This window comes from Myotis davidii, unplaced genomic scaffold (genome assembly GCF_000327345.1).
Source record: "Myotis davidii unplaced genomic scaffold, ASM32734v1 scaffold1, whole genome shotgun sequence".
NCBI classification, from domain to species: domain Eukaryota; kingdom Metazoa; phylum Chordata; class Mammalia; order Chiroptera; family Vespertilionidae; genus Myotis; species Myotis davidii.
Window position 1 is genome coordinate 11709979 of NW_006294681.1, and position 20299 is coordinate 11730277.

Consider the following 20299-nt stretch of genomic DNA (forward strand, 5'->3'; position numbering starts at 1 on the left):
AGGGGACCCCCCAGTCCAACCACAGAGCTCAGTGAGATGCAGGGTTGCCTCAGCTGCCACAACCCGAGAAGCACCCAGCTGAGCTCGGTGTAGATTCGCCAAAGCACAGCCCACAGTTGAAAAGGATGATTAACATCAGCCAGTGAGTTTGGGGATGGGTTGTTGTTTAGGAATACTAATGGGTGCACTTGTTCAAGCTGCTGCCATTTTGCCTCCCTCGTGTTCAGAGCCAAACCAAATCCCTACTTTCAATTCAGATACACAAGGCGTGTAACACAAAGTCCCAGCCTTCCAGGAGCGTGCAATCAAAATGGGAAAAGAGGAGCCAAGTTAATTTCATGAGGAAGGAGTCTTTTCTAAAAAAAAAAAAATAATTCATGCGAGTCCCTAATCAGTTATATTGTGCCAGACAACTGAGAAACACTTTCACATGCGCCATTCCATTTCATCCTCCAAAACGCCGCCAGGCGCCATCTCCCCTCCATAGGGGGAGCGGACAGCCTGCTTTTCCCTGACATTCATCCCCCTCCTTGTGGTAAAGGCCCCTGGCTCTCCTTGGAGGACCCGCTTTTCCCTTGTACTTACTGCTGTGTTTTTCTGGGCGCTGGCTCCGGACTCTGGTTCCCGGGACGCACACTTGAAATCGTGGTGGTGGCGTTCCCTGACTTCTGGGGCTGCCTTCCATCTCGCTTCGGTGATCTGGCTGTGAGGTTCTTAAATTTTAGCAAAAAATAAGAACCACGTGGAGAGCTTGTCAAAACAAAGGTTCGTCAGCCCCAACCAGGAGAGATTCTGATTAGTGCCGGGTGGGGCTCACAATTTGCATTTCTAAAGCTCCCAGCTGATGCCGGTGCTGGGGCCCTGGGAGCTGGAGCTCGTTTACAATGCAAGTTCTGGGCCCCCACCCGGACCTGCTGAATCGGACTCTGAATGTAAGACCCAGGAAGCTTAATGTTAATAAAATCTCCAAATTGTTTTTATGTTAAAGGTTGAGATACACTGTTGCATTGTTGCCTCGGAACTCTGGCTTCATGTTAGAATCACCTGGGGAGCTTTTTAAAATAGTCAGAAGCCCAGGCACCTCCCTTGGAGATTCTCAATGATTTTTTGAAAGATTGAGACAAACTTGCGTCCAAAGGTGGAGAAAGGCTGCTCGGAATCATAATTCCTTAGGAAGATAGGGCCAAGTGCCTGCCTGCAGAACTTGGCAAAGGGGGGGTGGGTGAGGGTGGGAGGGTTAAGAAACAAACATTCACTTTCTTAGATTAAGCAGCCTTTTGAAATATGAGATATGAGTGTTAACAGCTGTACAGTATTTCATTACAATCTGTAGACAATTTATTGAACATGTACTAAGTGCCAGACACTATCTTATTCACAATGAACCCTATTTAGCTCCTAAGAAAACTGAGGCTGAGAGAAGTCCCAGTTGATTATTTGGACCTGGAACGGCCTACTTTCCGGACCCAGGTTTTTTCTACTTCAGGTTCTCAACCTGCCTGCACATTAGAAACACCTGAGAACATTTAAATTACACAATGCTCGGACCCCACGCCAGACTGAAAATCTCTCTCAGGTGGCGTTTGGGCATCTGCCTCTTTCCTATTCCCATGATTCTGATGCACAGTGAGGGCTAAGAACCGCCGTCCCACAGCCTTCTGCTTCTCCAGCTGATGGGGTACCTTCCTGTTTCTGACCTTTTCCCCAGCTCTAGCAGAGTAACTTTCTTCTCCCCCTTTTTGTCATTTTACCAAAGTTGCCCAATTCTTAGATCAGCCTTTTGAAATATGAGAGAGTTAACAGCTGTACAGTATTTCATTATAATTTGTAGACAATTTATTGAACATGTACTTAGTGCCAGACACTATCTTATTCACAATGAACCCTATTTTGCCCCTAAGAAAACTGAGGCTGAGAGAAGTCAAAGTTGATTATTTGCACCTGGAACAGCCTACTTCCCAGACCCAGGTTTTTTCTACTTCAGGTTCTCAACCTGCCTGCACATTAGAAACACCTGAGAACATTTAAATTACACAATGCTCGGACCCCACGCCAGACTGAAAATCTCTCTCAGGTGGCGTTTGGGCATCTGCCTCTTTCCTATTCCCATGATTCTGATGCACAGTGAGGGCTAAGAACCGCCGTCCCACAGCCTTCTGCTTCTCCAGCTGATGGGGTACCTTCCTGTTTCTGACCTTTTCCCCAGCTCTAGCAGAGTAACTTTCTTCTCCCCCTTTTTGTCATTTTACCAAAGTTGCCCAAAAAAACTCAGAAGGTCCAAAGTATTTTCAGCTAGGACGTGATAGGGACCAGACACCTGATGACAGGACGGCACATCCAGAAAGGCTAAAGTAATTTCTCATCGCAGTGAGAGAACGGGGGAGGTAAGGTGTTGTCTTCTCAGGGTGTCAGAGCAGGTGTCTGTGAGTGTAAAGGATAATGACACAGAAGGACACTGAATCAGACAGCACTTTTGATGGCTCTCTTACAATCAACTATTTCGGGATATAGAAAGGAAAGACAGTATTATCTCTGTCCTCTGGAAATTAGCAATGGCCTCTGGGAAACAGCTTCAGAGCTGATGGGGAAGCTAGATTATCAGTGTAACAAATATGAAGGAAGACACATTGGGTGTGCCTCAAAAAAAAAACACACACATATTTCCTACACACTCTTTGCTCCACTAGAGCAAAAGAGAAAACCAAGAAATAGTAAAATGAATCTAGGAAACAGAAATGAAAAAGTAGATCTCTGGATAAGGACAAGAAGTGCCTGGGAGATCGCTGAGCAACATGCTCGGCACAAAACGATTTGACATTGGAGAACAGAGGGCTCCAGAAGTATCTCCAGGGGTAAGAAATGACCTGATATTATCACATGAAAAATTGTACTATGAGGCTCTTTAGAGTTATTAGAATATTTGGCAAGATCAAGTCAGACGCTAAAAAGAAATGAGGCCATTATGAACTTCTGGAATAACAAAAGATGTAGTATAAGAAATTCAATCATAGCATGCTACTTGGCTTAGTGGTTTATAGTTATAATAGTAAAAATACTGAACTTAGGCTGTATAAAGACTGAAATATTACTATATTGGAAAATGGGGAAGTAAGCAAAACAAGCAAAATTTCAATTTTTCTAGTAGAAAAATTACTGAATAGATCAAAATGTAGCAACAAATTTATATTATTTGGAAATGTAAAGAAAATCCTATAACCCCTACATGAGTTGAAAAAGAAAGTTTCCTCTGTGAATGTGAAAGAGGACTGCTTTTTTGTTACAAGCCTTTTAATACTATTTGATTGTTAAAACTATTTGCATATAATGTTGTGGGGTGAGGGGTGATGGTGAGAAAGATACAAGTTTTACATTAAGGAACACCCTCCAAAATCAGAGTAAGCAAAGTGAACACTGTCACACTTAAACCCATTCACTGTTTTGCTTTTATTTACAAATAATTTTAGGCAAAGGCTTATAGATCAATATTCATTTATAAAAATAAGTTCAGTTTTTTTGTGTTGCCTTTTTTTATCCTACGTACTTCCACAGTTTTAAAAAGAAATTTACTTTTCACATTTGAATGCCATTCAAAGTACCCAAAGGATGCCTTATCCTTCTGCATTCTCCGTTCCAGAAAGTACTTTTGAGGTCGATCTGTTCCGGATTCTTTTTCTTTTTCTTTTGTTTTCAGAGCAGGATGGTTTTGTGTCCTGTTCTTTTTTCTTTTTCTTCAAACAGCTAAGAGGATTGGGGCCACTTATCTTCTTGCGCTTTTTTCTTCTTCTCTGTTCAGGGTTTTTCCCTAAACCCTGTTCCTCTTTGAGTTGCTTGATACTTTGCTTCTCATGAACTGAGACAAGCTGTCCTGACTCTACAGCTTTAACAAAGGCAATTGTTTTGGGAGAAGGTTTGTCCAAGACAATAGTGTTCTGAATAATAAACATAAGAGGAACTCCAGGCCTTTTCTTTACTTTCATAGATAAATTCTGATCCTATTAAAAAGAAAAAAAGAACTATTTAGTTCAAGTATGCGAGTTAAATGAGGTGCCTTACACATATTCCTAAGAACTTCAAGAGGGTTATATTAAAAATAAAATAAATCACAGGTTTTATTTTTCAAATTAGTATGTCTCACTATTGGGAGCACAGTATATTTTATGATAAAGAAAGGAAGAGAAACATAAAAATTGAGCACAGTTAAGTGGCAACAATGTGAACTAGATTTATCAATATTCCAGGACAGAGATTTTCAACCTTTTTCATACTTATTATGGCACACATAGATTACTAAAATTCTGTGGCACACCAAAAAATATATTTTGCTGATCTAACAAAGAATAGATATAATATTGATAATAATAATAATAATAATAGTAATTACCTACTCTTTTTGCTTCAAAGTGACTTAAAAGAAAAATCAGGTACTATACTTATATATAAGAATTTCTGGTACCAAGATTAACCAATCAGATGCAACCTTATTATGTGATGTGATCAATAAGATGCAACTCTATTTTATGACCTATATATTTAAAGTTCAAGACAGGGCACTCACACCGAATGGCTATTGTCATTTTTGATAATCTAAGGGAAAAGAGGTCGGTGCCCCTGACTAAACAGTCAGGTATTGCATGTTTTAAAATTTCTTGTGGCACAACAATGTGCCATGGCACACAGGTTGAAAATTGCTGTTTTAGGACCACGAATCACAAACTAATGCAAAGATAAACATGTCAGGTGGTGTCCCTTGCCTTTGCTCTAAGATCATGCTCCAGAATGCTCGGATAGGTTGAAGTAATAGAAATAAGGTAGGAATTAGCCGACTCAGATTCTAGATTCAGCTTTGCCTCTAATTATATCATTTTATAGTTCTGCTAGCATATTTAAGCAAATTTGTATGAAAGTGAATTTCATTAATATCATTCCTGAAAGTCTCTCTTCTCCTCCCTCCTAGTCTTTTTAAAAGCCTGAAGCAGTTCCATATTTATGGTACAGTCTCAAATAACATGAAACATGACTTTTTGAAAAATAGTATGAAATACAGAACAAGGAAAAAGACATCCATGAACATAGAATGCAAAATCTTTGCTGTACTTATCTTCAAGAACTCAAAACATGTCATCACATATGTGTATCAACAAATTTTTATTTTAAAAAAGGAAACTTCAGTAATTGAGAAGAAAATCAACATGCTTAAAGTTCTCAAATTCTCTAATGACAACTACTTTTATTGATTGCAAATTAACTTAAAAGCTAGTATTTTTTAAAAGGCGAAGCACTTGAGCAAACCACTTGCACTAATTTTTTCAGATTATAAACAGCACCATAAAAATCGACTTTGGTTTTAAAAGTAGTATCACCTGTGATGCCACAAAATAATGATGGGGATTTCCCTCTTCAACCATGGAAAGCAGACATTCTGATCCACTCACTGCATTCTTGAAATGGGAACAATTTCGAACCTGGCATTTTTGTGCAATCAGTTTTGCCCCATATAGGTCCTGTCCCAATGTTTCTAACTCTTTTAACACACACCTGAAAAAGAAAATGTTATTAGTGGTTCATGATTATATTTAAGTTTTCACATAAAGCAAGTATAAAAAATAATACTCAAATTTTAAAACGCTAAACCTATACCAGTGGTCGGCAAACTCATTAGTCAACAGAGCCAAATATCAACTGTATAACGATTGAAATTTCTTTTGAGAGCCAAATGTGTTAAACTTAAACTATATAGGTAGGTTCATTACCTATCTATATAAAGTACTGTTGCTATTTGGCGCCTCCCCCGCGCTGCGTATCCCGCAGCCCGCCTGTGCAGCATTTCCCGTCGCCCAACCAACACCCCCACTTCTTCTAATGCCACTTCTTCAAAATAGACTCGCGCAGGCCCAAAACCAACTTCTGCGCATGGGCCACGAAGTTTCAATCACACTGTATGTGCGTGCCCGCAGGTGGTATTTTGTGGAAGAGCCACACTCAAGGGGCCAAAGAGCCACATGTGGCTCTCGCGCCGCAGTTTGCCGACCACTGACCTATACTAATGCAATCTGAATTTTTAATACGATGGCCACAAATCATACAGTAGCCACTTCACTCTTAAAAGACCTGGAAAATTCATACACCAAGTAGAAATAACAGTAATAACAGTTAAAATTTACTGAGTGCTTATTACAAGCCAGGCAGCATCTAATTGATCTTTACATAAATTCTTGCCTAATCTCAAAACAGTCCTATGAAGTTTGGCAGCTTACTTTTAAATTATCCTGATGTCAGAGCATCTTATTCTGAGAGATTTCAAGTAATATGCTCAAATTCAAATTAATAAGTGGTAGAACTAAAATGTGAATCCAAGTAGTTTGATAACAGATGCCTTGCCCCAACTACACTGCTATGCTCTTCTATTTCAAGTACCAATTGGTACACCCTCACAGTATTTTCAGTTCAGAAAAGTAAAAATTCTCAAGAGATCAGATTGCTGCAAAACAACCACTACCTCCTTTCACTCTGCATTTTCATATTATTATAAGCCAATGTTTTTCCAAGTGTCATCGATAAACAATTCATATCAGAATGACAGTCATATTAAATTGTATTAATTTCTAGTTTGCTTCTCATCCCCAAATCTGCACCTCTTGTGGAGGCATCAAATATGAGTATTTTAATAAGCTCCCCAGGCACTTCTTCCATCACACTAAAAAAAAAGGACTATTGCCCTAACTGGTTTGGCTCAGTGGATAGAGCGTCGGCCTGTGGACTCAAGGGTTCCAGGTTCGATTCCGGTCAAGGGCATATACCTTGGTTGCGGGCACATACTCAGTGGGGAGTGTGCAGGAGGCAGCTGATCGATGTTTCTCTCTCATCGATGTTCTGACTATCTCTCTCTCCCTTCCTCTCTGTAAAAAAATCAATAAAATTTAAAAAAAAGGACTATTGAGTCAAAGATTTCTTCAAACCTAGCCAGCCCTTACCAGACTCCTTTTGTCACCCCCCTGGTGTTTTCTTTAAAGAGAGTTTGCTTTCTATAGTCATCAGTTTTGACCTCTATTTTGCGTTCCATGCCCAAATTGCCAACTATTTACTGAATAAATCCTATAGATGTCCTGACATCCGCTTTTCATTCACTGTATCTAAAGTCAAACTACCTTCTTCCAGGGCTTTGATTGTATTATCTGCCCAGACCCGCACCCCGTCAGCTGTTGGTATCTATCTCAGTAATGTCTCCTTGCAGAACCCCTTAGGTTCCTGCTTTTCCCCTTCCAGGTTCAGGATCATGTTATTCTTGAGGGGACAACCACAAAACAGGTTTGCCTGTCTTCTCTCTTACTCCTCCAACATACCCCTCACATTGTTGCAATTATTTTTTCTAAAAGATAGTTGTCATGTCTCATAGCATTCTGCCGCGCTACTTCCTCAAATTACAAAAACTCCAAATTTCTTCAAACCTGAGTATAAGTAAACCTTCTAACTACTAGTGGCAGCAAACATTCTACCGAAAAGCAAGTGACCTCATTTCTTAAAACCATAAATAACAAATTTCAAAGAGGAGGGAAGAGAACTGTTACAGTTTTTAAAATGCTTAAGAGACATAGCAAACAAATGCAACTTATGTACCTTGTTTGAATCCTGACTTTGAAAAGGCTTCTTTATCTCTTCATGATACATACCCCAAAATTGACTACATAATATGCTTTAAAATAAACTATCAATAAAGAGGGGTGGAGGATAAATGAAACAAGGTTGTCCATGTCGCGATAACTGTAAAAGCTGGGCGACAGACATTTCATTATACGATCCTATTTTTGTGTTTGTATGAAATATTTCAGAAGTTAAAATAGTTTCTTTAGGAAAGAAATGCTATAGAATATAATTTCCTGCAGTGCTTCTCAATCTTTTTTTTTTTTAGATCATAGCACTGTATTAAAAATGTTCACATTTCTATGCCACATGGTGATAAATGGACAAGCAACCAGCTCAGGGGCACAGGTTAACGAAGGACTTGTCTGGCAGCCCTGAAGGCTGGGGGATCAAATGTTTTGGGGTATCTACGCCCTATCTGAGGCACTGCTTGAGAAGTTCCGAATATGGGAAGCTGTTCACAGAGTAATTACGTGAGAAAAGCAGGCCATGAACACCGTATGCACAGGAAGAGCACTCTTGTGTATCTGTGTAGCTATGAAGCACTGAATGTAGGATACCACACATGTTAATAGTGGTTACTCACTGATGGGGCATTACGGGTCATTTCAACTTTCTCTTTTCTATTTTTTTTTTATTTATTTTATTGATTTCAGAGGGGGAGAAACATCAATGATGAGAGAGAATCATTGATTGGCTGCCTCCTGCATGCCCCCCACTGGGGACCGAAACCCAGGCATGTGCCCTTGGCCGGAATCGAACCTGGGACCCCTCAGTCCACAGGCCAACGCTCTATCCATTGAGCCAAACCAGCTAGGGCTTAACTTTCTCTTTTCAAGTAAATATTTTTTAAAGTAACATTGTACAATAAAAAAAAAACCCTTAGGTTTCTTAATAATAGTTCTTCATAATCTAGCCTCCATTTACCTTTTCAACAACTTCATTTCCAACTGATCTCTTTCCCAGGCACTTCACAACTCCATTCCTTCACAACTGCACCGTGACTGGGCTCGCATGTTGCTTCCTCCATGAAACCTTCACGATTGCACACTCCCTCCTCCCCACCCCCACAAGGTTGCATCCTGTTTCCGCACTGAGGAGATGCGGACGCTGGACCTGGCGTCCAAGCACACCATCACTTTCCTGGCCTCGAGGGCGGGGAGTGTGTCCTGTTCACCGCGTTCTCTTCAGCGGTTACTGCAGTGCTTGGCACAGGGCTGGTCACTTAGGAAGAGACGGATGAAGAGCCCTAGCCCCGTGGTTCTCAACCTCGGCTGCATATCAGAATCACCTGGGAATCTTTGTAAAATCCTGATTTCTGGGCCGTATTCTCCGGAAATTCTGTTTCTTTGTTATGGGGTGGGGCCACAACGTTAGTAACAAAGAGAATTTCCGGAGGATGAGGCCCAGAAATGAGGATTTTAAAAAGATCCCCAGGTGATTCTAATGTGCTGTCGAGGTTGAGAACCACTGCCCTAGCCGGTGTGGCTCGGTGGACAGAGCACTGGTCCTGGATTGCATGGTCCTGGGTTCTAGTCCGTCCCTCTGTCCCACATCGATGTTTCTCTCTCTGTGTGTGTCTCTCCCACTCCCTTCCACTCTCTAAACATCAGTGAAAAAATATGCCAGGGTGAGGATTAACAAAAGCAAAAGGACGGATGAATACACAAATGACCTGAGGCCAAGTTCCTCGCCTCCAGCCCTGACTTACCTTTCTGGGAATCAAAGATGTTACCCCACAGGGCAGCTGTGAAGCTTGAGATTGTTTTACTTACTTAAATTAGGAAAAGCCACGCAAGTAACAGCAACCGTTAAAAGAGGGTAGGTTTCAGATACCAATAAATGCTCTATGTACCCTCTGCCTCCTCATTCGATACTTCGGCGACATAATTAGTAGTTCTGGCCTCTTTTTCACAGATGACAAGTCCAAGTCTCAGAGAGATGAACTTGCCCAGAATGACAGCTGGTCGGGCTGGGACCAAGACTCTCCAAGCACGTGGTCTTCCTCGCCGGGCTGACGAGTCCTGACTATTCCAGGACCTGGTCCTTTCTGCCCACGTCGCAGACATGCCCACCTCCCAGGAGCCACCCCTAACGGCCACCTCCCCGGGGGCGGGTCCCCGCGCGCCCGGCCCGCGGGCCCACCTGGTGGTGCACAGCTGGGTCTCCCCCATGAGGTAGCGGGGCAGCTGCTCCCGCAGCTGGATGCGGCCCCGCAGCGCCGCCTGGCAGAAGGTGCCATCGAGCAGGATCTGGTACGGCTCGCGGACCCCGAAGTTGTTGCGGAAGAAGCCGAGATGCTTCTTCGCATGTTTCTGCCTCGTGATCTTCATGCCTGGCTTCCCCGGCTTCCACCGAGGCCGCGGGACCACCCGGCAGCCGCAAACACCTCCCTCGCTGCCCGCGGCCGCCGGTGCAGGCTTCCCCCGGAAGTGAAGCGACCGTGGACCCGGAAGTAAACGCCTCCCTTTCCCCCCCCCTCTTCCCCCGCCCGGCCTGCCCTCCGGTTTACCTCACCTCGAGCGCGCGCGCGCCTCACCACGTGCCCGCGCTCTAAAGGGCGCCAGAGCAAACCTTTACACCGCGTTCAGCGCCTTACCGGCGTGCAGTCAGCCTTTCAGAGACTGGCCATATAAGAGTCAGTGGTAATATTAAGCCTTAATACGTTACAGGCACCAGTCTAAGTAACTTAACCTATCTTAGTCTCTTTAATGTTTATAATTCCAAAGTGAGGGAAGGAAAGGGATGGAAGTATATTGGACAGCTATGCGCAGGTTTGTACTGGTTATCCTATGTAATAAAAGCATAGTATGCAAATTGTCCCCTTGACCGAGAGTAGTCCGGGAGTTCGACCAGGAGGCCGCCCCACCAGGGGAAGGGAGGGAGTACCTGGCCAGTGGCCGGCAGCCACTCGGGACCCTACCAGGGCCTCTAGTCTTCCTATAGGGTGTCCCAAAATTCACGCAAGACTTGAATTTTGCCTGAGCATTAACAATAGCAACAAAAAATAAAAGCCTAATTTTACTTGGTTTATTGAATCAGATTCTAATATCTGTTGCCCTTTGATTTCAATCCCTTCAATTTGATAAGCATCACCAAGTACCAATGATGGCCCAGGAGCAGGGACAAGGAGACCAATGAAGACCACAGCTTTGCATATGTGCCAGCAAAGCTGTGGTGGCCATTTACGCGATGTGCTATTCCATACATAACCCTATACTGTATAAAAAACCTTCAGTCCTCAGGCCGACGCTCTATCCACTGAGCCAAACCGGTTAGGGCCAACCTGTGTTTTCTATCAAAATTACTTCTTGCGTGAATTTTGGGACACCCTATTTAAAGAAATGAAATATTAAATGCCTTTACAGAGGGCACATGGTTCTTTAATGTCAGAACCATCACTGGAACCCAGGTCACATGCCCTAAATGCAGCTGTTCTTGTGACTTGACCTCCCCCCACCCCCAACTAGGCTCAATCCAGAGCCACATGTCAGGGCAGAGTCCCACTGTTCTGCGTCTCCTCCTCTTGAGACCCTCCTGAATCGCCTGCAGGAGGTGTGGTGGGAGGAACCATCAAGAGCTTCGTTTTCTGCTCCCAACCCAAGCCCACCTGACTTCTAACTACTACCCCCGAAAGCTGGGTGTAGCTTTCACACTGTCCAACAGGGTGGCAGGAGTAGAATGTTTTTGAGAACGCTTTTTATATCTATACGTAGTTTCTGAGGCAGGAAGACGACATGCTGGGCTAGTAACAGGGAGGTACAGAGCTGACGGAAAGTTTAGACATTACTTGGTCAACTTGATTGACGAAGAGAGTGAATTAGAAAAATTTGAATCCCCCCAGTGGCTCATTGCCAAGTATCCGCTTCAGTTCGAGGCAAAATAACCAAAGAATGGGGAGTATAGAATTTTGCAGTTTTGTCCTCACCTGGAATCTGTCCCAGCTCTAAGTTTTGGCTAAAGATTCCGAGAAAGAACCAACACAGAAAAATGATTTACAAAGTGAATTGAGATGTATTATTTGTACTTGGGGGTTTTATTTGAAGATATAGATTTATGGAATTGGAACTAAGATATTCTATAATGTCCTGATTCCCAGCACAACATCACTTAGATGACTGCTTTCATTTAACAGAAAATAAATTTAGGAATTGGAAGCCATGAAGAGTTATTATGGGATTGGGCTGGTGGTTCTTGAGTATAATTACTCACTACTTTTCTATCTGAATCCCCTCTTTATTCCTGTGTGCCAAACCCCCATTCTAACTATACATCCACCACAGAAATTATACCACTCCAGCCCTGAAAAACAGTCAAAGCATTTATAAAAATAGGCTCACAGATTTATCTTCCAGCTCCATCACATTGGCCATGTTTCACTACTGAGAAAAATGTGGTCCAGGACTAAGAATTTGAGTCGTATTCTAGTTTTGTTTGTTTGTTTAAATTTACTAAACTAGAGCATAACTTTTTTCAAGCTCTATGTTTATAGCAGTGCCATTTGCACACCTGATCCTTACTTTGCAAACATGAAGACAGTTTATAATGGTGAAGAGCAAGTTTAAAACAGTTTTCTTTTATATCAGTGTTTCTCAAAACGTGATCCTGAGACAGGCAGGAAAAGATGTGCTTGTTTAAAATGCCCGTTTCTTTCTTTTATTTTGTTTATTTTGGGTTAATCCTCACCCAAAGATATTTTTCCAATGATCTTTTAGGGAGAGTGGAAGAGAGGGAATGACAGAGAGAAACATCAACGTGAGCGAAACACATCGATTGGTTGCCACCTGCACACGCCCTGGACAGAGCCTGGGCCAGGGAGGACCCTGCAACCAAGGTATGTGCCCTTGACCGGAATTAAACCCGGGACCCTAACCCTAAGTCACGGAGCCAAACCAGCTAGGGCTAAAATGCCCATTTCTGATTCAGAATAAGTATTGAGGGAGAGGGATACTATTTAGAGAGGAGGTGACATTTATTACAATTTCCCCAAGTCATTATTATGTATATTCGTGTTTCCAAATGACAGCTTTCAGTAAAGCATCATTGTTTATTTAATATAATATGCTTCTTAAGTGGTCCACTGAACGCTCTTTGGCCTAATGCCAAATAGCCTAGTATGACCACAACCAAGGCAGAAACCAAATATGGCCATTATTTCATGATGTATTTAGATATAAGTTTAAATCTGAGATTTTACTTTGAAATTATTATAATGTTATTATTTAAAAGTTTAATAGTCTTTTTTTTTTGGCCTGATGGCACATGATCAATAATGTCTCAATATTAATAGCTGCTAGCTCTTTTCTCAGGTCACTACACAGGACATTTTCTATGCTAAACATACAGTCATCTAGGTCGGTAGGGGATTGATTTATTTTTCTTTATTTTTTTGTACTCTTCATGTTCTTTATTATGTCTGGATAAAATATAATTTATAATGTGATGTTGTACATGATTTACAAGGTTTTTATTCATGAAATTTTGATGAAGCCAAGTTGACATGAGAATGACTTATTCCTGTACCGTGTGACTAATTCCCAAATAAGACTTTTTCATCAAAGATTCATGGCCTAAATGTCATTTACCTATTTGTAAACAATAAATTCAATTCATGAAGGTTATTCATTTAATTTCATAAATGCTAGAATAGCAGGTAGTTCAGCAAAGATATATATTATGATATTATTCTGCCTTACATTATATTTTAATACTTATAAACATTTAAGTATTTATACTTAACATTCATTAACGTGTGCCACCTGCACACGCCCTGCACCTGTCCAGGGCGTGTGCAGGTGGCAACCAATCGATGTGTTTCTCTCACATTGATGTTTCTCTCTGTCTTTCCCTCTCTTCCACTCTCCCTAAAAGATTGGAAAAATATCCTTGGGTGAGGATTAACCAAAAATGCAATGTTCTTCCTCATGTTATCTTGCTAGTACACTCTCTAATCAGTGGTGCTCAAGCTTCCTAATGCTGCGACCCTTTAATACAGTTCCCCATGTTGTGGTGACCCCCAACCATAAAATTATTTTCGTTGCTACTTCATAACTGTAATTTTGTTACTGTTATGAATCGTAATGTAAATATCTGATATGCAGGATGTATTTTCATTGTTCGTGACCCACAAGTTGAGAACCGCTGCAAAAGATTTCTGTAAATAAATCTTTTAAAACAACTAAAAATTACAAAAATAACACATGCCTATTATAGCAACTGGAACAATGGAACAGCACAAAGATATTCATCTGTTCTCCTCTTGCCCAAATAACACATATTGACAACCTACTGTGTATTTTTCCATATTCATTTACTTATACAGTTGACCCTTGAACAACTGGGGGTTAGGAGTGTCAACTCCCACACAGTTGAAAATCTGTGTATAACTTTTGAATCCTCAAAAACCTTAATTATGATTGTCCCTTGGTATCCACAGGAGACCCCCTATCCCCTTCAGATACCAAAATCTGCAGATGCTCAAGTCCCATATATAAAACTAGAGGCCCAGTGCACAAAAATTTGTGCATGGGTGGGTGGGGGGTCCCTCAACCCGGTCTGTGCTCTCTCACAGTCTGGGACCCCTCGGGGGATGTCCACCTGCTGGCTTAGGCCCGCTCCCTGGGGGAACAGGCCTAAGCTGGCAGTCAGACATCCCTCTGGCAGCCTGGGAGCCCTCAGGGGATGTCCACTTGCCAGCGGGGAGCAGGCCTAAGCTGTAGTCGGACATCCTTAGTGCTGCTGAGGAGGCAGGAGAGGCTCCCGCCACAACTGCTGTGCTGGCAGCTGGCAGCCTGACTTGTGGCTGAGCAGAGCTCCCCCTGTGGGAGCGTCTGCCCCCTGGTGGTCAGTGTGTGTCATAGTGACCAGTCATTCTCAGTCATTCTGCTGTTAGTGTCAATTGGCATATTACCCTTTTATTATATAGAAAGACGTAGAACAATTGCATAAACACGGCCCTGCAAATGTGTGGACTCCCAAATGCAGATGGAAAATGCTGGTTTTGATCCACAGTTGGTTGAGTCCTAGAATTAGAAACTTGGGGATACAGAGGGCTGACTGTGTTTTTATTGAAAAAAATTCACATACAGGTGTACCCACACAGTTTAAACCTGTGTTGTTCAAGAGTCAACTGTTAAAAAAAAAAAAGAGTCAACTGTTTATAATTTGCATATGTATATGCATACATATGTAGAGATTTTTGTCATCCTATATTTTAAAAATCAAACCATATTTTATCACTTCTACTCATTTTTCTTTTTTCACCCAATATTCCTTGGGGAATTAGCATAGCTCTCATTTATTATTTTTAATGGCTACATGAAATTTCCTACAAAAGCACCACATAATGGAAATGTGGTACAAACTGTGAATTGCCACCCAATATCTCATCCCTTCTTTTTAGTAACAGAACCCTGATTTTATCTTGAACAGTAATGTGCCAGAAAAAGAGAATCCATTTCCCAGTGTCTGTGTAGTTAAAAATATATGATGAAGTTCTAGCCAAGGCTATGGAAGTGTTACAAGGGACTTCTGGAAAGGCTGCTTAAAGAACCAGCTTAGCTTGGTGCTGGGCATTTTTCCCCTACCCCTTTTCTTCCTACTCCCTGGAATTTGGATGTGGTGAATGGAACCCTAGCAGCCTATTTTAGACCATGAGGTAGTCTTGAGGATGGAGACGACCTCCTCCTGCGCCCCCTCCTCCTCCTCCTCCTCCTTCTTCTCCTCCTCCTCCTCCTCCTTCTCCTCCTCCTTCTCCTCCTCCCAAAGATAAACCTACATTGACACATTAAACTTCTTTTATATGCAGCCAAACCCAATCCTAATTGATAAAGTTAAAACTACTTGACAGAATTAGAGAATTTTATGCTAACAGACTTTTCCATGAAACTTTGAAGTTAGTTAGTGTTTGCCAATACAATTGCCTTTTCTTTGAATAGGTTCAAAGCCCTAGTTTATAAGTTTTCTCTTAAAGGTAGAATACTTTCTCAAAGATAAGTAAACTAATTCCTTTTTATATATTCTAGAAGCTATCTTGACATTTGTTTCTTTTGTAAGTATAAATTTGATTTGAACTGGGCATGTTAGTGAGATGTATCTCCTGTTGAGGAACCTTAGTTAATTATGAAAATCCCAGCTGCTTGGGCAAAAGAAACATCAAGGAAATATTAGTGTAATTAGTGACAATCCAGTTGTCAACGAAAGCAAGCAAGCAAGATTTTCTGTCTGTCGGTCCAGCTGGTATGCAGCTCTTACTGCAGGTAAATGGCCACTGAGAAACTGTCTCTTAGAAAAAAAAGTTTCAAGGGAAGTCTGTTTGTCAAAAATATTTCTAAACCAGACAGTAAGTGGATCAGATGACAGTTGTCATATGGCTGTAAAATCAGACCTGCAACTTTTCTTGCTATAATAGTTTATTTGAACGAAATCACACCGAGACCAAGTGAAGTTAAGTCGAAAGGAATTCAGTAGTTCACTGTCATAGATCTGAATAGTGCTCTCCACTGGGATTTTACCACATGTTTAATGGTAATAATTAAAGTGGTAACATGAGCTATTAGAGAGGAGCAAAAACTTTAGAAGTGGCAGCAATGAGCAAAATGTTTTACTTTGATGCATAACAAACTGCCGTTTGAAATTTAATTAAATAACTGAAACTGGTCATACTGTACGGGGCCTTTTATTTTAATCTATCAAAGCATTTTAGAAGATTAATGAATTCTTATAAAATTACTCTAGGTCAGCAAATATTATTACTGTTACTTAAAGGAGTTTAAAAATTAAAAAGTATGTCAGATTATGGCATTAAAAGGATTTTCTAAAAATACCATTTATTTATATTGAACAAAATGTTGAAGACAACCCTTTCACTCTTGGTTTCATATATATTTTTAAGCAGCAGGAGGACTTCAGGGCAGAAACTGAACTCCTGGTGGCAAGAAATTAAACAGGCTTTCAATAATGCAGTAGAATATTATTTCAAAGTCTCACACTTATTATTGAATTTCACCAATACGAGGTATTAATTTCATGATATTATACTAAATAAAGTTCCCCTTAGAACCTGAGCAAATGTTTTCAATGCAAGATCACTTTGTTTTAATATTAGTTGTAAGTCATAAATCAAAATACCGGGATGAGGAGGTCAAATGTCATTTTTAACATTATTATTTTAGCAAATATATAGAAAATATCCACATGCTGAGTCGTATGTATGAATACTTTTTCTTTTTATTGGCTCCCTTTTCACCCTCCTCAATGTTCCTTTCATAATATTGAACAAATCACTTAGCCTTTCCAAAGGGTAACCTCTCGTAGTCTCATTCCACATAAGCACACAGAAAGGAGGCATATGATTCAAGTTGATCCCAATTAGACTAAAGAGAAATACTTTCTTTTTCCATGGTCAAGAGAGAGGTTTTCTTTTTCTTGCAATAAACATTTTTTAAAAGTGTGTTGTGTCCATTGTTACTGGCAGGCATTTTGAGATTGTGGGGTAGTCTATCTGTGGACAGAACCAAAACATGGCAGAAGACAGAGTCAAGAGAATCATAAAGATATGGAACTGGAGTCCTCATGCTGCTTTGTTTGGAGTATGCTCCCCTCTAGACATTTAGTTATGTGATAGAGTACATCCCCTTCTTGTTTAAAATGATTTTCCCCCACTTATTTGGTTACTCGTAGCCTGAAGCATATTAACTAATGGAATACTTGTTAAATCTAGGCAAACAAAATGTATTTAAAATGATAGTATTACCTTTTTGATACCTTGTTCTAAGGAAAGTTAAGATGCTCTGCATATACTCTTGTTTTATCCTTATTGTGAAGAGGCTGCGATGCGGAAGTAGCTGTTGCAATTAGCTGCTTTCAACTGTCTCCCATAGGGATCTTTTCCACTCAAGTTAAATATTAAGCAAAGTGTTCAGTGTTTTAAGCCAAATGATTCTCTTTGGTCAAATGAATATTTATGGCCTTCTAAAACGTGTAGTAATTGAATCCAGAATTTTGGTTTTGGCCAATTTATATGTTGTTTCTTCTGGCTTTGCTTGCATCTAGCTTTTGTTTCTTAGATCTGGCTCATTAATTGTGATGGCACCATGTATTTCTTGGGCAGGGGGTGAGGGGAAAGTTATTGCCATTTCCTGCTATTCCCACAGGGTAGGAGTTTCTGACCTCCTTCTTATGAGTGAGTAGTGTTGGATAGCAGACTTCAACCTGTTAACTTGTGACTCCCTAAAGCAGAAGGGATTAATCTAATGTTTTAGAAGCTCCAGTAACCATCACATAACACTCTCTCTTTCTCCAGAGAAAAAAAGATCTCTGTGCTCCTTCTAGAAAATAATTAACACAAGAGCTAAAAATACAATCTTGTACTTAAAACTTTTATTGAATACTAGAGGCACGGTGCACGGATTCATGCACCGCTGGGGTCCCTCAGCCTGGCCTGCACCCTCTCACAATCCAGGACCCCTCAGGGGATGTTGGATAGCTAGTTTTGGCCCAATCCCCACAGGCCCGATCCAGACAGGAGGGAGCCCAATCCTGTGTGTTGAGTGCCTGTCCCCTGGTGGTCAGTGCGTGTCATAGCGACCAGTCAAACGGTCGCTTGGTCACTTAGGCTTTTATAGAGAGATGGTGCTTCCTTGCTTCCTTTGTTTCTAATAGGTACCTGAGAAGAGCTACCCCTGGGTCGTATGCCATGAATGCAGCTACTTCCCAAGGAGACAGTAACTAGAAAGGTCAGATTACTTTCCACCCTTTTCCTTCACATCAGATGCTAAGTTGGTCCTATGGAGACTGGCTGGGAGCTCTGAGTGGTAGTGCTCTATGTCTGTCAAAACACCACTGAGAGCAGAGCAGGCTCAGCTCAGGTCCAAGGCTGTCAGATGTTCAAAGGTACCTTGCCTGCCACAGAGGTTTGGAAGCAGACAGCAACTGAATAGGAATAAATTGACATTTTAAAAAATTCTCTTGCTCATCTGACTACTGAATAGGAATAAAGTGACATTTTGAGAAATCCTTGGGCTCCTCTTTGGTGTCTTGACTCCTGCCTTTTATTGCCTTGAAGATACTTCGGTAAGTGTTAGCCAAGCAAGGAGAAGCAGCTCCAGCACTGACTGGTTCGAAGGCATGGAATGGTCCAGTGTGACATTCACTGGGCTGTTTTCCCTGTGGGTAGAGTTACAATGCCCCAAAAGCAGAACTAGGCAGACTGTTTGTTTATTTCATTTTGTTCACTCAGGTATAGCAAGCTATCCTTTGCTTCTTGTCCCCAAGCAGTACTCACCCATGGGCAGGGCCCACAGCTGGCTTTGGAAGGCCCTCACCATCCTTTCTCTTGTTGCATCTGACTAAATTTGAAATTATTTCCAGCACATATAGAAGGACATTAAAAACTTTAGCTCCTGTGACAGAGATAATGAAAAACATATTGTTGGGAAATGATAAATTTGTTTTATCCACCAACTGAATATCAACAGTGAAATTAATACCCACAATAACAAACTGCATTTTTGTGGGGACGGGGTGGCAGAAGTACAACTTATAGTTGTGGCCAACCTTTTTTGGGTGAGAGAATATATTCAGCATTCTGCTTTAATCTTTATTTTAGTTCATCAGATTAGTTAATCTGTTGTGCATGCTTTAGGTTTCTTTTGATCTTATTTTTCTAGGATCTTCAAGAGGGAGCTTAGGTTATTGATTTGAGACTTTTCCTCTTTTATAATGTTTGCATTGAGCTATAAACTTTCCTCTCAGCACTCATGTAGCTGTGTCCCATACATTTTGACATTTTCTATTTTCACATTCATTCAGTTCACTGTGTGTGTGTGTGTGTATTTAAATTTCCTTCAAGACTTCCTCATTGGCCAATGGGTTACTAGAAGTATGTTGTTTAGTTTCCAAGTACTTGCAAATTTTTTTGTTATCTTTACATTTTGACTTCTATTTTGAATCCATTGTGGTTAGAGAACATATTTCTGAATGATTTCAATGCTTTTAAATGTGTTGATGTTTGTTGATAGCTCAGGATATGAGCTATATATCCCATGGACATTTAAAAAGAATGTGTAGCCCAGCTGGTGTGGCTCAGTTGTTGAGCATTGATCTATGAACCTGTCGGGGCACATGCCTGTGTTGTGGGCTCGATCCCCAGTAGGGGGTGTGCAGGAGGCAGCCGATCAATGACTCTCTCTCATCATTGAGGTTTCTATCTCTTTCTCCCTCTCCCCTTCTCTCTGAAATCAATAAAATACATTAAAAAAAGAATGTGTAATCTGTCTTTGGGTAGAATGCTTTATAAATGTTGATTAGATCCTACTGATTGATGTTGTTTACTTCCTTTATATTTTTGTTGATTTTCTTTCTAGTTGTTCTGTGAACTGTTGAGAGAGGGAAATTGATATCTCCAACTATGATTGTGGAATTGTGTATTTGTCCTTCGCATTTTATGGATTTTTCCTCACATAAATTCAATTTTGTTGTTGGGGCGTACACATTTAGGATTCCTAGATGGTTTTGGTAATTGACCATTTTTTTTTATAGATATTTTTTTTAATATATTTTATTGATTCTCCACAGAGAGAAAGGGAAAGAGAGAGTTAGAAACATCGATCAGCTGCCTCCTGCACACCTCCCACTGGGGATGTGCCCGCAACCAAAGCAC

The 20299-nt window shown here is 41.0% G+C and overlaps 1 protein-coding gene across 1 annotated transcript; it reads right to left on the reverse strand.

The window, feature by feature from the left end:
• Positions 1-3389: 3389 nt before the first annotated feature.
• UTP23 (UTP23, small subunit processome component) lies at positions 3390-10077 on the reverse strand. The gene is made up of 3 exons (XM_006769109.2): positions 9784-10077; positions 5361-5535; positions 3390-3992 (listed from the first exon to the last, which is right to left on the reverse strand). The coding sequence occupies exons 1-3, from the start codon at positions 9969-9971 to the stop codon at positions 3609-3611; spliced, it is 747 nt and encodes a 248-aa protein (XP_006769172.1). The 5' UTR covers positions 9972-10077; the 3' UTR covers positions 3390-3608.
• Between the last annotated feature and the right edge of the window lie 10222 nt (positions 10078-20299).